Raw genomic sequence first — 14649 nt, 5'->3', positions numbered from 1 at the left:
CACAAATACTAAAACTTTGTCGCAAAAAATTGACTGTTGGTATACGCAACTTAGAATTAAATCAAAAAACCTGTAGCCCACGTACACTCTATTTCAGGGGTCGGCAGCCCCTGGCACGCGTGACAAGGTTTGGCATGCGACGGGGTTTTCATGACACGCCTACCGATTTGCGTATTTATATTAAAGTAACAATTTAACCTGTTACACTGCTTGTTTGCAGTTTTTATAATGCCACCGCCTTAAAATTCAGCTTTATATGCACAAAACACTCTGCTTTCTCTTTATAATTGATATCTGCTGACACGAACCACTAGCCTATTATTTAGAAAAACGTTGGCACGCGAGGTCATTAGATGGAAATAACAAGATAAATTGCCACGCGTTGCCTGAATAGTTGCCGACCCCTGCTCTATTTAGTTCAGTGGTTCTCAACCTTATACGGTTTGCTTTCCATCAGACTATACTTTTTCCGTTGCTGCGTACCACGTCGACACTGTTTCAAAATAAGCCTATTTTTTCTCGATCAGGTTAGCATACTTCTGAAACCAGAAAGGTTAGCAACTTGAGAAGAATGTTCAAAATACGAGTTCTGCGCCAAATCAGGGCTGATCAGTGGAATGAGTTAAGTTGCGATCCATGATCTGGCTTACGTTTCCTCCCAGTCTTGATGTCCCAATGCGCCAACCTCACCCTCTGATGTGAGTCCCTGCCACATAACGCTTTTAGTAACGGTGTAGCTGCAGCGCGTTCATCATCCTTCCTCCAATTGTGCCCTTACCTTTGTCGCGCTTTATTACGTCCCAACGTTGCGCAGCTATTTCCGGCTTGGTAAATATTTTAGTGCAATTGTGCTGCTACGATTTGTATCACCGGCGAAATAAACTCAACTCAACTCAACTCAACATTCGGTTTGACTGAAAGTTGCTGGCGTACCACTTGCAAAGCTCCGACGGACCACAGGTTTAGAACCACTGTTTAAATGCAACAATCTATTGAAAGCAAACAAATGAATCGCACTGCTCAATCACTGCACATTTTTGTTACACCATTCACTATATGTGCACATAGCACGTTTTTCAGCTTTATATTTAGAGGCATGTGCGCGCCAACGCTTAGAGTTGCGACATAAGTCGTGATCTAAAAGCGCACGAGCTGGAAAAAACATTTCCATTTCCCGCAGCTGTTTTCGAAACCCTTGTAACATGAGATAGTTTTTGGCATCAGAACGACAAACAAGCCACGATTTGAATTTGAGATGATAGAAATTCACGTTAGCTATTTTAATATTTGTTGTAAAAAACATGCTTGATTGACTTATGTTATGTTATTATAGGCTAACATTTTTAATCATTTAATAATCACTATTGTTATTAATAACTCTCGTTTATAACATCACAATAATGATTTTTTTTCATTTACTAAAATCGTGTCTTTGACTTCTGCCCATTTTCAAAGTTTCTACTTACTTAATATTTTTGTTGACCTAGACTTGCAAGACTTGAATGCAACGACTTGCAGAGATTAGCAGTCGATCGTGTTCAAGTTTCGAATGGCGTCGCAATGTTAAAAAACGTCATCCACAGACGAGTTGCTTTCCATTGGCGCAACCGGAAATTACACCATCTTAGGTCTGGTGTGGCGCATACTGCGATGATACAAACTAAAATTTTCAATGACGTTTTATTTTCGATGGCTAAATGATCCAACTTTTGAGTGTCTGTCTAACCATTGTAAAAAGCAGGCCCAAATCGGGACCACGGAACCTAAATCGTTTTTTGAAAGGCCCATTTACGCCCGAAAGTTCGATTGAAATGCCTATGTATGCCTATATATGTATGTATGAAAGCCTATTAAAAGCACGGATTTACAGAGTTTAATAAAGGAGACATGCGCAATGGAAAATAACAGTATGCAATGGCTTAAAAAGGACAATTTGGGGCTCTTGGGCATTATAGGTTAAGTCCAGCAATCATCTACTTAATTTATTTTACAGGTTTTTTTTAACTACGGACACATAATGTGTCTGTCCTGAATAAAGCCCGTTTGTTAAAAAAATCCATTTCCAACTTTGTTGTTAAGTTAAATATAACTAAACTTACATTACAAACAAACGTTTATTCAGTCTTAAGTTTGTTGGCTTTCATATGTGAAATGGTAAACCAGTAAACCATTTCACCACTAAACTTTAGTTTAGCCCGGTGGTTCTCAACCTTTTAAGTTGGCGGACCAGTAAACTTTCTAAACAAGTTTTGCGGACCGGTGAACTTTCAAAATCAACCCAAAATGCAATTACGACAAAAATATGCAATTCAAAAGAAGTATGAAAAATGCAATGTAATGAGAAGTTTGCTGCTCTCTGTTTGATACCATATGTGTTAAACGCGTTTCTTCAAGATTTCAAAAAATTAAATTGAGATGTAAAATTGTAATATATTTGGCGGACCGGCAGGAAAGTTGACGGGGACCGGCGGTTGAGAACCACTGGTTTAGCCTACTTCAAATACTCAGGCTCCTTCTCAGCTGAAATAAAAGCAAGTTCTAAGCTTGACATCTCAAATATTTGTTATGGTTCTACACACAAAATGAGAAAACGCACTCTCACTGACCACGTAAATGTTAGGATTCATTTGCATCGCGACTTACAAGGACTTTAGACAGTGACGTAGCAAAATTTTAACTTTTGATTTAGCTCTAAAACAATTTTCCGATCCGAGCAAATCCAAATAAACTGGATCAAATTAATCTTTTGTGATTCTCTCATGCCCGTGTGCAAACGTTTTTGCGACAATAATAAACTAAAAAGTTATTTACAGTTCAGTCTTGACCACATTTTAATGCACTTTTACATGTACTTCATAATGTTTTAACGTTGCGCAGCTATTTCCGGCTTGGTGATTGTTTTAGTGCAATTGTGTCGCTATGTTTTCTTTCACCCAGCGAAATAGCTCCACTCAACATAACGATAATGTTTTTACACAAAGACCAACTTATTTGGGCAACGCATGAAATTTTTTCTAGCGGAAAAGTTCCACTTACGCCTTTTTCCCAATAGCTCATTCAGAGACATTCAAAATTAGGTACGTAGGCTACATCAGGGGTGTCAAACGTGCGGCCCGCGGGCCGCATGCGGCCCACCAAGCCCTCTAATGCGGCCCTCAAACAATCAACAAAAATTGTAGTATTTCATCAGATTTTTATGCAAATATAATATTTTTTTAACTATTCAAAGTTGAAGCTATTCATTAAACAGACATTTACAGAACTTTAATAAAGAAATAAAAATTAATATGAATAGAAACAATAGTAAAACCGTTCCTCTAACTAAAAAAAGCGTTAAGTTTTAGTCACTGGTGCACAACTTGCGGCCGTACGGACTCATGCGGCCACAGAGACGAGTTTGTGCGGCCGTGAACATGTTTATTAAAATACATTATGGCGGCCGTGACGTAAATAAAACTCATTTGCCAAATATTTCGACTTTCAAACTGCTCTAAACAGATTTTGTGTGACTGAAAAGAGTATTACCTCCTATAAGCGTCAGACTTTTTGTTTGTGTACAAACAATGCGAAAAAACAGGTACCACAAGCATCACAATATAGATTATGACGTCATAATCAGTTAAGACTGATCTTCACATTGTGCAGCTCAATCTGTGCATCAAGTTGGAAATTAGTCTGGGCTTTTGGGGCGTCAATAAACGGTATACATATGATATAAAACTATTTCTTTACATCTGTAATTTTAAAACAAGGTGAAATAAGGATCTGCAATGCGGCCGTTGTGGCGAAAAGGTTGTGCTTCCCTGGTTAAAGTTTGTAAAACTAGATTAAAAATCGCATGCGGCCCTTGGCATAATTTCCAACTGCAATGTGGCCCTCGAAGCCCCATGAGTTTGACACCCCTGGGCTACATTACAGTACTACTTTCTCTCTTTCTATTTATCTTTTGAAAACGTTTGCGGCTTTTTTCAGATCTTTTGTGTTTTTGAGTTATAGTTTTTTTATCTTACGCAACAACTTTGTTATTGTTGATATTTTAGAATAATTTAAGAAAATCAAAAAAGGTTCTATGTTTGCTTTACACAGAGGGCAAAAATAATAAGCGCTGAAAAAATATTTTTGGGGAGTTTGGTGTATTTGGCGCCTCTAGCGTAACGTTAAACCTCGACACGCCGATTTCGTTCTTTTCTCCAAGTATCATGGCGCCGAAGGGAGGTTTGTTTAATTTTGTTTTTGTTTTAGCATTATAGGACTGTTTAGTTGGGTTATACTGTATTATGTTGTCGTATATGGTGTACCAGCTGTTTTGAGATTAAGGGAACAGGACAAAACCATCATTGGGGTAGACTGTGCTGATTACAAACTCAAAATGTGGTGTCGTTTAAAGACAAAACAGTACTTTTGACAGCTTTTTTAAACTACGAACAGAGGCAAAAATATTTAGGTCAGCTGCTGGTCTTGAAAGGTGCAAAATAATGTCGTGTTGCATTCATTTAAACACAAAATTGCACACCAAAAACCTAAAATGCTGCTTATTCTGTGTTGAATTTGAATTAGTTGTGCTATAAAAGACATCGATTTTCTGTAGGATTTTTACTAACCTAAAATTTAGCTGCTAATAATGTTTTTGAAACAATCTTAATTTAGAAATAATTTTCACATTCATTAAATTCAATTCTGTACTTTCAGCATCCGCAAAAGAGAAGGCATTAAAGGCCAAGAAGGCCGTCCTTAAGGGACTTCACTCGCACAGGAAGAAGAAGTTTAGGAAGACGGTCCACTTCCGTCGTCCCAGGACACAGAAACTTCCTCGTGCACCAAAATATCCAAGAAGGAGTGTTGTTCGCCAGAGCAAGTATGTTTCCACAAATGTTTTGTAACATGTACTGGTATACTGTATAGTTAGCTCCCAGTCGGTTGTACTAAACACTGCATGTGATCATATAGTAAACAATTTTCTTCAACAGAAATTTACTTTCTGGTCAAGTTATAGTTTCGTGCAAGCAATGAAAGTTAGATATATTTGGAATGGGGTAGAGGTTTCTATTAAAAGCGGATTATTTGTTAAAATTTGGATAAGTACCATAACCTTTTTCCGATTATATTTTTACAAACAGAATCCTATGTAAGTGGTGCTCCAACCTACATTGGGTAGAAATTGGCATTTGTCTTTTATTTGCAATTTTGGCTATTTGTTTAATAGGCTAGCCCAGTGGTTCTCAAACTCGTTTTTCGGGGCTGCATGCGTCTCCCAACCACTTATTTTGCGGCCCGCACCAGACCTCAGAAAACTACCAAACATTGCTATTTTAGCTTTCAAAGTCATCTTCTTTAGTGATTTTCTCGAGGTTTCGTTTTTTTGCGGCTCCCTACACACTTAAAAAATACCATTTGGCCCCGACAATAAAAAAGTTTGAGAACCACTGGGCTAGCCACTAGTAGGTTGAATCTGCTACACAAATATGCATGTAATCACTGTTCTTTGCACACATGTTTATTTTCCCAGTTGTACAATTAGCAAAAAGCACTTTAAGAATCATGGTAGGCAATTTTTGATGACCCAGACATTGTTGCTTTTCATAGTCACTACTCCTTCAATTTATGCATTTCCAAAATTGTACAAACATTCAAGTGTGCAGCTTTTTTTACATAACGCAATGCAGCATTCAGTCCTAAATCAATGACGCAGTTAAGAATTTCTGCTGTTTAACATCATGTGATCATACCTTTTTTAAGATTAGTCTTTAGGTTGTTGTGCTGTTGCTTGCCAGATACAGACATGCTTGTTGTCAAATTGACTTTTTACAATATTACAGACAAGTATGGTTGATCACATGATCAGTTTATTGCATATGGATCTTATCTGTAAATTTATTTGTTGTGATTATAGGATGGATCAATTTGCGATCGTGAAGCACCCATTGACCACAGAAAGTGCCATGAAAAAAATTGAGGACAATAACACGCTTGTTTTCATTGTTGACCTCAAGGTAGGAACAACAATCTGTATTTGACAAAATATCCTATACTTGAAAATTTTTGTTATTTTGTATTTCCAACTGTATTAATCAGACATAACCAGCCTGTGATGCTGAAACAATTTCTTTGAAATTTTTTTTTTTATGTTTTCCATTTTGCTGTGTGTGCATTTTTGTTAATTAGTGCATATAATTTGACATATTCTCATGCTATGACTGGTCAAATTAGCAGACATTCTAAGTTTATGTTATAATGCTAGGTGTTTTTCTATTAGTGATGGGACGGGTACCCAGTACTCGGTACTCGGTATCGATGGTATCGAACGATTTCAGTGGTATCGATACTGGTACTCGGTATCGAAATATTTTGTCCCAGTTTTCGATACCAACATGCGAGTACCGAAGGTCGGTTTACAACATAAAAACACAGGCAACTTTATGCCAAATTTGCTTTGGACAACACAAAATCGGGAAAAAGTTCCGCCCGGTTACGTATCTTTTTTTCGCTATCGTGTGGAGATTACATTTTTCCGCATGTGCGTGTGTGCACCTGTAGCCCGACTATGGTAGATAAATTAGCCAGTGATTTATAACTAAGTACAACAATGTACTTAAGTACTCGGTAATCGTACTCGGTATTCGGTATCGAAGGTATATACATGTGGTACTCGGTATCGGTACTCGCTTCAAAACCTGGTATCGTCCCATCACTATTTTCTATTCTACAGTGGTTATGTTAACCATAAATCATTATCCTGCAGCCAAAAGTGGTATTCAGCCTAAAATAGTTCAGAAACGCGTAGTACATGTGATACATACTTGAAAAGTAGCTGAATTAGAACAACGCTGCATATGAAATTGCATCAAATCGATTTATTTAAGTTTTGTGGTCAATTACCCAAAACTTTTGAACAACAAAATGAATAAGCTTTATGAAAATTTCATTGGCGATTTCGTTTTTAATTAAACAACACTTTTTAATCAATCCAATTAATGTTCATACTCATTTGGTCAAAACTGCGAGAGAAAAAAACTGCTATAGTTTTGCATTCAAACCTATTCCTAAAACTTAACTGCTTTTTTTCTGTTTTAGTCAAACAAGCCTCAAATTAAACAAGCAGTGAAAAAGTTGTATGACATCGATGTCGCCAAAGTCAACACCCTCATCAGGCCTGATGGCAAAAAGAAGGCTTATGTGAAATTGGCTCCGGACTACGATGCATTGGATGTCGCCAACAAGATTGGAATTATCTAAATTTTCTGTCTTGTCCCAAATAAAAAATCAAATCACAGTTTGCGAGTATTTTATCTTACGAGTTTAATCAGCGATATCAAACAAATACTGTTCATGCTTTATTATGGGTTCCCTTCTACAAAGGCGACACATATTGTTTTTGTCAGTATTTTTTCTCTGCCACGCTGGTTTGTTCCATACGTTTGGAAGAGTGCTTCAAACTTGTTTTAATGTACACACATTTTAGTTTTCCAAAGTTTGACCACGAATATCCTAGCGGTTCATATACAGGGCCGCCAAAACGGCTGTGCTTACTTAAGTACAGTAAGCACATGATCCAGGAGTTTAATACTTGTTGGTTGGTGCATTGTGAAGTATTTTAATTTCTACATACGAAACATTTATTGCTCCATACAACAATCACATAAAAGCGGCCTACTTCACAACAATGGCTAGGTGGGTCTAATGCTACCAGACCGAGTGTAACGCCCCTGGTAGTTGCAACCAATTTGTACCCTTTTGCATATTGGTCCAGTCTGTAAACTGCTAAAAATCTGATAAATTATGTTTGGAGCATGATTACTTTATTTGTGTACAACCTCCGATTTTGGATGCTTGCAGGTACATGACGGTAATTTGTGGTTCGCAGGTGCGGTTTTTGGGCTTGTTCTGGCAAGCAAAGTGGTGGTTTTAAAAATTTTAATTGGCAACACTGAACACAGCATGCAACTGCAATTAATGGACAATACATCGCTTAAAAGATTTTGCACTTGTTGAATTATGAAAAATGCGTGTAGTCGACCATTGGCATGATCTAAAGACTGGTTAAATCTAAATGCGTTTGACCTTTTTTTCTCCCCTTGATATGCTTAATGAAACCAAAGCAGTCAGCTACAGAGCGTTTGTTTATTGTCTGCTGGTTTACCCGAAATAGAAAAAAAAGTTTTAGAAGTTGTGTAACGCAGGCTTGAATTAATTCGAAAACAAGAAACACCAAAAACTGAAACAAAAATATACAAATAGTCGTGCAGTTGACAAGTTTTCATCATTTTTTTTAAATACTTTCATTTGCTTTGAAAAATACAGTTCAAGGACATAAAAAAACTTGGAAAATTTGGAGTTGCTTTGTTTTCATCAAAAATATGACAAAAAAATCTATTGAACTTATCAATTTAATTGCGTGACAAGTGACACAAAGTCTCTAACTTACGCTTTAAGCTGTTTTAACAGAGTGATATATAGATAGTTTGGTGACAAGGTGCCGCTATGCCAAGGGTTGTATCTTACTCTGGATTACAAACACAATCACGAAATCAAACAGTGAAGGTGAAATATTATTATACACTGCTTGAACTTAACGTAATCCAAGATAAAAAATACGATTTGTCAGTCATGTTTTTTTTACACAGTGCCAAACATACACTCATATGTGTAACCACAACCTTGAACAAAAAAGTCTTAGCGTCTGATAAGCACTGGCAAAATATCAATGCCTAGGTCAGTGAGTGGGCAAGAACCCAGCAGTTGGACATGAAGTTATGCAATCTTGTGGTATTATGTCGTACAAAACGGCTGGCATAAACGCCTGCAACCGTACAGTTGTAATTATTTGAACAGCATATGATCAGCTACAAACCGATATTATAACTGAACATTTCGGCAACAGATAAACAAGTTTGTGAACCACTGGCCTATGCACAAAAAACGCACAATTCCAGTTAAAAGATCAAGTAACTACATAGTGGTATGATTCAAATGTTTCCAGCCGGTTCTATCACAAAAGTCATGTTTTTAAACAAAAAGTCTTGACAGTAACCAGTAAAGCCAACCGGTTCGCTGATCTAATAAAATTTCGTGAGACGGTTCTATAGAACTGGTGCGAACAGGCTGAATCCTACCACTGTAACTACAAAGTGTTTGTGGTAATAACAATATCAGGTGTTACCACGCGTTAAACATCTCCTAGTTGTTCATTTTTTCGACTTCAAACGGTCCAGTTTCTACTGAAACGCTTCTGGGCACGGGCGGCATTGTCCCTGATGAACTGTGACTCAGCGACGCCCCCAAGCGGGTATTAGCAGTCGGCTGACTGTCGGCGGACACCACTGGGGACGCTGTTGCGCCGGTTTTCCTTCTGGCGGTCGGTTTTCGTCCTTTTGCTTTTCCCGAACAGAACCTGAAAAATACACCCACTACGTACTGTGATGTAATCCGCGTGTGGGAACAAAACGGAAATGAATACGTGTGAAAAAAGCTGGCGGAAGTAGGTGCGTAATGCGGTGGGTTTTATTTTATGAGGAAACGTTGTTACATCGCGAAAACAAGAACTACTTTATCAAATGATGCTGGTAATTGTTGTCTGGAGGCACACATCTTTACAAAAGCGCTGGACCCAGTGGTGGGATTTAAATTTTTTGTCAGTCGGTTCTGTCACAAAAGTCATATTTTTCAGCCGGTTCTGTTACAAAAAGTCCATTGACAGTATCCAGTAATGCTAACCGGTTAGTGGATCTCATAAAATTTCGTGAGACGCTTCTTTAGAACAGGGGTCGGCAACCTTTTTGTACTGCGGACCGTTTTTAAAACTGAAATTTTATCGCGGACCGGTCTTCAAAAAACTACAATTTTTTTGGAATAAAAACGCATAAATTAATCCCCGGGAAGCACGGGAAAAATGTTTCAAAACATTTGGCTTGAAAACGTATACGGCCCGGTAACAAACTTCTCGCGGACCGGTACCGGGCCGCGGACCGGCGGTTGCCGACCACTGCTTTAGAACGAGTGCGAAACGGCTCAATCCCAAAGGATATAGGTAACTGAATCAACATTGTCACAGAAGTGTGTGGGTTGCTGATTGCAATGTGCAGGTGTGTAAATATACATTGGCCCAGTATGACTAACAATATTAACTGCAGCAAATTCGAACTGCCTTAGTGTTTCCATCAGATAATAGCCATTGTCAGTAACAATACGAAATTTATGATACGGCTGTTGTTTTAATCAATAACTTTACTTTTACACACACGTTTTGTTATTTAATAAAGAGAATGTGGTTTTAATGAATAAAATAGTAAAAATGTAGTATGTTTTTTTCGAAATTGTTTGTTTTTTGTTATATAACGTCCATAAAAAAAATTAAAAAATGTGTGTTCTGCCTGAGTAAAACATTAGGCAAATGGTTCCCAACCTTTTTCGACGAATTCCTCCCCAATATACAACATGGTGGATGCTAAACCATACAAAAATCATTTAAAATTTAGTCTATATTGCCTCCACAGGCCATATGTCCAGAGCTTAAGTGTCTATTTTCCAAACCCCACGAAAAAAGGGGTGACACTAAAACGCAGAATGGGCGGGATGGGCGGGACGTCGCGGAAACCGCTCAATATCGGGTAAATTGCTGACGGTTAGTGCTATTAGGGTTAGGTTGAGGTTTTATAATAGTATATGAATCAAAAAATGTCCCTGCCTAAAACTTATTCAACTATTTCCTGACATTAGGCAAAAATGCTACGGCCGGACGTCGCGGGAGATGGCGGGACGTTTCGGGCGCGGAATGTAGTGTTCGGCGGATTTTTTTTTAATGATTTTCTATTATAAAACCTTATCCCATCCTTAATAGCTCCAACCGTCAGCAATTTAACCCGATATTTAGCGGTTTTCACGACGTCCCGCCATCTCCCGCGACGTCCCGCCCTCCATTCCGCCCGTCCCGCCCATTCAGCGTTTTAGTGTCACCCCGAAAAAAGTGTAAAACTACATTCCTCCACTCAAGTTTTAACATTTCTCCCCGGTTGGAAACCACTGCATTAGGCGAAGAACATAAATACTAAATTAACATTAAATACCTTTCCACAAACGGGGCTGTGAGTATTTGCTTCCATTCCTTGAACGATAGGATGATACAAATTATGTTAAACACCAAGTTGACATCGTAAAGAACTAGATAGGCCAACTCTGGTGTGACGAAAGTGAGCTGTATGACGGTGACAAGCACGTCTGTGACGACACAAACACAGCAGAGGAGAAAGACCTTTCTGATGATAACTTTCAGCTGCCGTTCCCTGATGTAAAAAAAAAATATTGAAATCACCAATACAGTTAAACCGGATTCGGTTGAACCGGATCTTTGCCTAATTCGGACAAAACTTGAGATACAAATAATTGGCAATGTGGTAAGACCAGCGGTGGGATTCAAACTTTTTGTCAGCCGGTTCTATCACAAAAGTCATATTTTTCAGTCGGTTCTATCATAAAAGTCATATTTTTCAGGCGGTTCTATCACAAAAAGTCCATTGACAGTAACCAATAATGCTAACCGGTTTGCTGATCTTTTTTTTTTCGTGAGACGGTTCTATGTAACCGGTGCGAACCCGCTGAATCCCACCACTGGGTAAGACTTTAACTAATCGACATCGGTTATCCCTGATCTTCGACTGATTCGGACAATTTTTTGTCCATACGGTTCCGGATTAACCGAGCTTTACTGTATTAATTTTTTTTACAAATTCTTCACTTTCTAATCTCCGATTTTGATCTTCTTTTCCTCTCGAGCTTCAGGGACGAGGATCTTTTTCTCATCCTCCTTATGATGGAGCTCACTGATCTTTCCGATCCTCTTCTGCTTTCGGAGGGAGTCCCAGGACGCGATGAAGCGCGACGATCTTTTGTGCTGAAAGTGTGTGGCAATTTGTGGCAACATGCAGTAACTTTGTTAGTCTGTACAATACTGACGTATTTCAACTAATTCTAAACAGTATATTTTCAAATTGTTGTTTACCATTCGCAACTGATCGTTTTATCCAAAAATATTACAGTGTTTTAAGTTGGGATCTCGCAGACGCTTTCGTCCTTTACTATTCGATACCACAAATCAGGGCTTTAGTGTTTTTCAAACCGCCGAACTTTTATCGTATTTACTCGTAAATAAAATACGGTTTAAAGTGAAATTAACCCCTACATGTTTTATCTCCATTGCAAGATCTTCAGGGCGTTAATAAGTTACAAAAACAAACAACACACAGACAGTGTTGTGCAAAATACCTTACCTTGAACAGCAATAGTGCAACAAACTGTACTATATATATATATATATGTAACTTTTCAATCCAGTTTTTCTACCTGATATATCGCTTCTTACGGGGACCCGAAGTCGAAGGACGAAATTCGTCATCTGTGTCGAAATCGGAGTGACCCATGTAACTTGTTGCGTCACTAGTGAATCCCGCGTCACTGGCTGTGATGTCATAAACACATTGGAGTTGTTAACAGGGAAAATATACTAAAAAAAACGCTTTCAATTTTTCAATTACTCTCAATTTAAATATTCTCTCAATTACGTCAAGACGCCGTTGCATATGCCGTCATAATTTAGCTCAAAAGTCGTTAAATTGTGTGTGACAACAATTTCATGAGATAAAAATTCGTGAGTTTAATGTGGGTCTGTAAAGTGGTATAAGGTCCATGTTAGGCTGAACGATACTTAACCAGTGGTGGGATTCAGTCGGTTCGTACCGGTTCTATAGAACCATCTAAAACGAAATTTTATGACCTGCGGACGGGTTAGCATTACTGGTTACTGTCAATAGACTTTTTGTAATAGAACTGCCTGAAAAATATGACTTTTGTGATAGAACCGGCTGACAAAAAATTTGAATCCCAGCACTGTACTTATTACAAACTTACGTGATCTTATGGATTCATTGTCGCTACTGAAGCCGTTCACGTGATACAAGGCGTGAGTGTTGTCTGTCGAAGGTCGATGCAAGGGCGACATCTCGTGCCCAGCTTGTTCTCTTGCTTTCGTCACAGCAATCTTTAACAGATTTGTCGCGTTGTGGGACGGTTTGCGGGAGGGGGATGGGGATGGGGTTTCTGGCTGTGATGGGGCAGGGGAGGGACGGTAGACGTCTGATGTGCGTTCCTGTCTTCTCTTCGTGGTGATGAGAGGATAAAGGAGCAATCCCAAGAGAGAGACCTGAGTGATGACGGTTATTACTATCACCATAAAAGATACAATCTCGAAATCCGGTTGATCATTTGCGTCCCTGCATCCAGTCGCCGTAGCTTCGTACCTCCATCCTGTGACTTCCGGGATAAGTAAGAGTACAGTGATCACAGCGCCACCTAGCCCAAGGATGACTAATGTTGCTTTACTGATAAAACCTATGCTTCTGTTCATCAAATGTCGAAGGGTTTTGTCCGAGTAAAACACGTTTTGACGGTACCAGAGGAATATGTATGCAGGGTAGATGCTTAGTCCATAGAGCCCGATACTGACAGAAACTGAAACCAGGCACTCTGAGTCGCTTTGCCAGCCTCTGAATGCAACAAACTGGTCAGACACAATTCTACCCAACGCAGCAGCACAACTGATGAGGCACAGGATAAGGAGGATCTTAGTGGTCTTGTTGCTTTTCTTTTGTCCTCCGATTTTGATCGTATAGCAGGTCACCACGAACAGAAGACAGAAGATGATCAAGGCCAATATAACCAGGATTATCTCGCTGATGATCCAATATACTTCATTGTACGGCGGTAGAGGTGAAAATGGAGTAGCATTGGTGCCGGTAGTCGTGGTTACCGCCTCCGTAACCATAGCGACGATTAGTCTTTGCTCTGTAACGGAGAGCTACTTGTTTTTTTGCACCCAAACGTCTAATGTTATAGATTCCAACTTGTCTGAAATATGGTTTGCTTTACCTCAGATCCACGAATCACAGGAAAAAAACGTATTCCTAAAATATCTGTAAATGTTCATAACATTGGTTGAATGAATACACTTTATGCGGCTCTGCGATCTCAATAACAATCACGTAATTTGGGTGTTGCAAGTCGGCCCGAAATTTTGGGATCGTGTCGGGTTTCAGGTTTATGTTTGAATGAAACGGGCCTGAATTCAAACTTGGCATTATTTGTGCCGACTTTTAGGTTTATTTGTACTTTGTTCAAAACAGTCCCAGTTTCTTGTTTACAACTCTGATGAGACCACCAATAAATTACGACCAGTCTGCAGAACATGGCAGTTCCCGACGAGATCTCGTGCGTGCAGGACCTATATATGTCCCGCGTGCGCGCGTGCACGACCCGTAAGTTCACGTGCAAGACCAATTTTAGCAGGCGCAAAGCAAGCGATAGAGTTTAACACAGGACAATTAATGCCTTTGGTGCAAAATTTCCGCGTGCAACGCCAAAAATTCGGCGTGCCAAAATTTTTTTCCAAAACAAAATCGCGCGTGCAGCTGCCATACTCTGCAGACTGGAATTACGATACAGCATTGAAACTTCAACTCAATTATCTATACCTCACAACTTTTGCCATATAGCTTCTCCCATTCATGTTTTGGCCAACGGGATAAGGTAAACAATACACAAAAGCGTACGTAGCTTAATATATAGGTCACAGCAAATCCGACCACCAGAAAATAACATGCGTAC

General features: G+C 39.0%; 2 protein-coding genes across 2 annotated transcripts; one reads left to right on the top strand and one right to left on the bottom strand.

Moving 5' to 3' along the window:
* Positions 1-4132: 4132 nt before the first annotated feature.
* On the top strand, positions 4133-7270 carry LOC145214762 (large ribosomal subunit protein uL23-like). Its single transcript, XM_080083366.1, has 4 exons — positions 4133-4215; positions 4690-4855; positions 5891-5990; positions 7072-7270. The coding sequence occupies exons 1-4, from the start codon at positions 4200-4202 to the stop codon at positions 7231-7233; spliced, it is 444 nt and encodes a 147-aa protein (XP_079939492.1). The 5' UTR covers positions 4133-4199; the 3' UTR covers positions 7234-7270.
* A 1607-nt stretch (positions 7271-8877) lies between these two features.
* LOC145213277 (uncharacterized) lies at positions 8878-13904 on the bottom strand. Its single transcript, XM_080081507.1, has 5 exons — positions 12898-13904; positions 12334-12448; positions 11729-11884; positions 11061-11276; positions 8878-9388 (listed from the first exon to the last, which is right to left on the bottom strand). The coding sequence occupies exons 1-5, from the start codon at positions 13808-13810 to the stop codon at positions 9175-9177; spliced, it is 1614 nt and encodes a 537-aa protein (XP_079937633.1). The 5' UTR covers positions 13811-13904; the 3' UTR covers positions 8878-9174.
* Positions 13905-14649: the final 745 nt, after the last annotated feature.

This window comes from Phallusia mammillata, chromosome 2, assembly GCF_965637545.1.
Source record: "Phallusia mammillata chromosome 2, kaPhaMamm4.hap1.1, whole genome shotgun sequence".
Classification (NCBI taxonomy): domain Eukaryota; kingdom Metazoa; phylum Chordata; class Ascidiacea; order Phlebobranchia; family Ascidiidae; genus Phallusia; species Phallusia mammillata.
The sequence above is the reverse complement of the archived record's forward strand: the minus strand, read 5'-3'. Positions and strand labels throughout refer to the sequence as shown.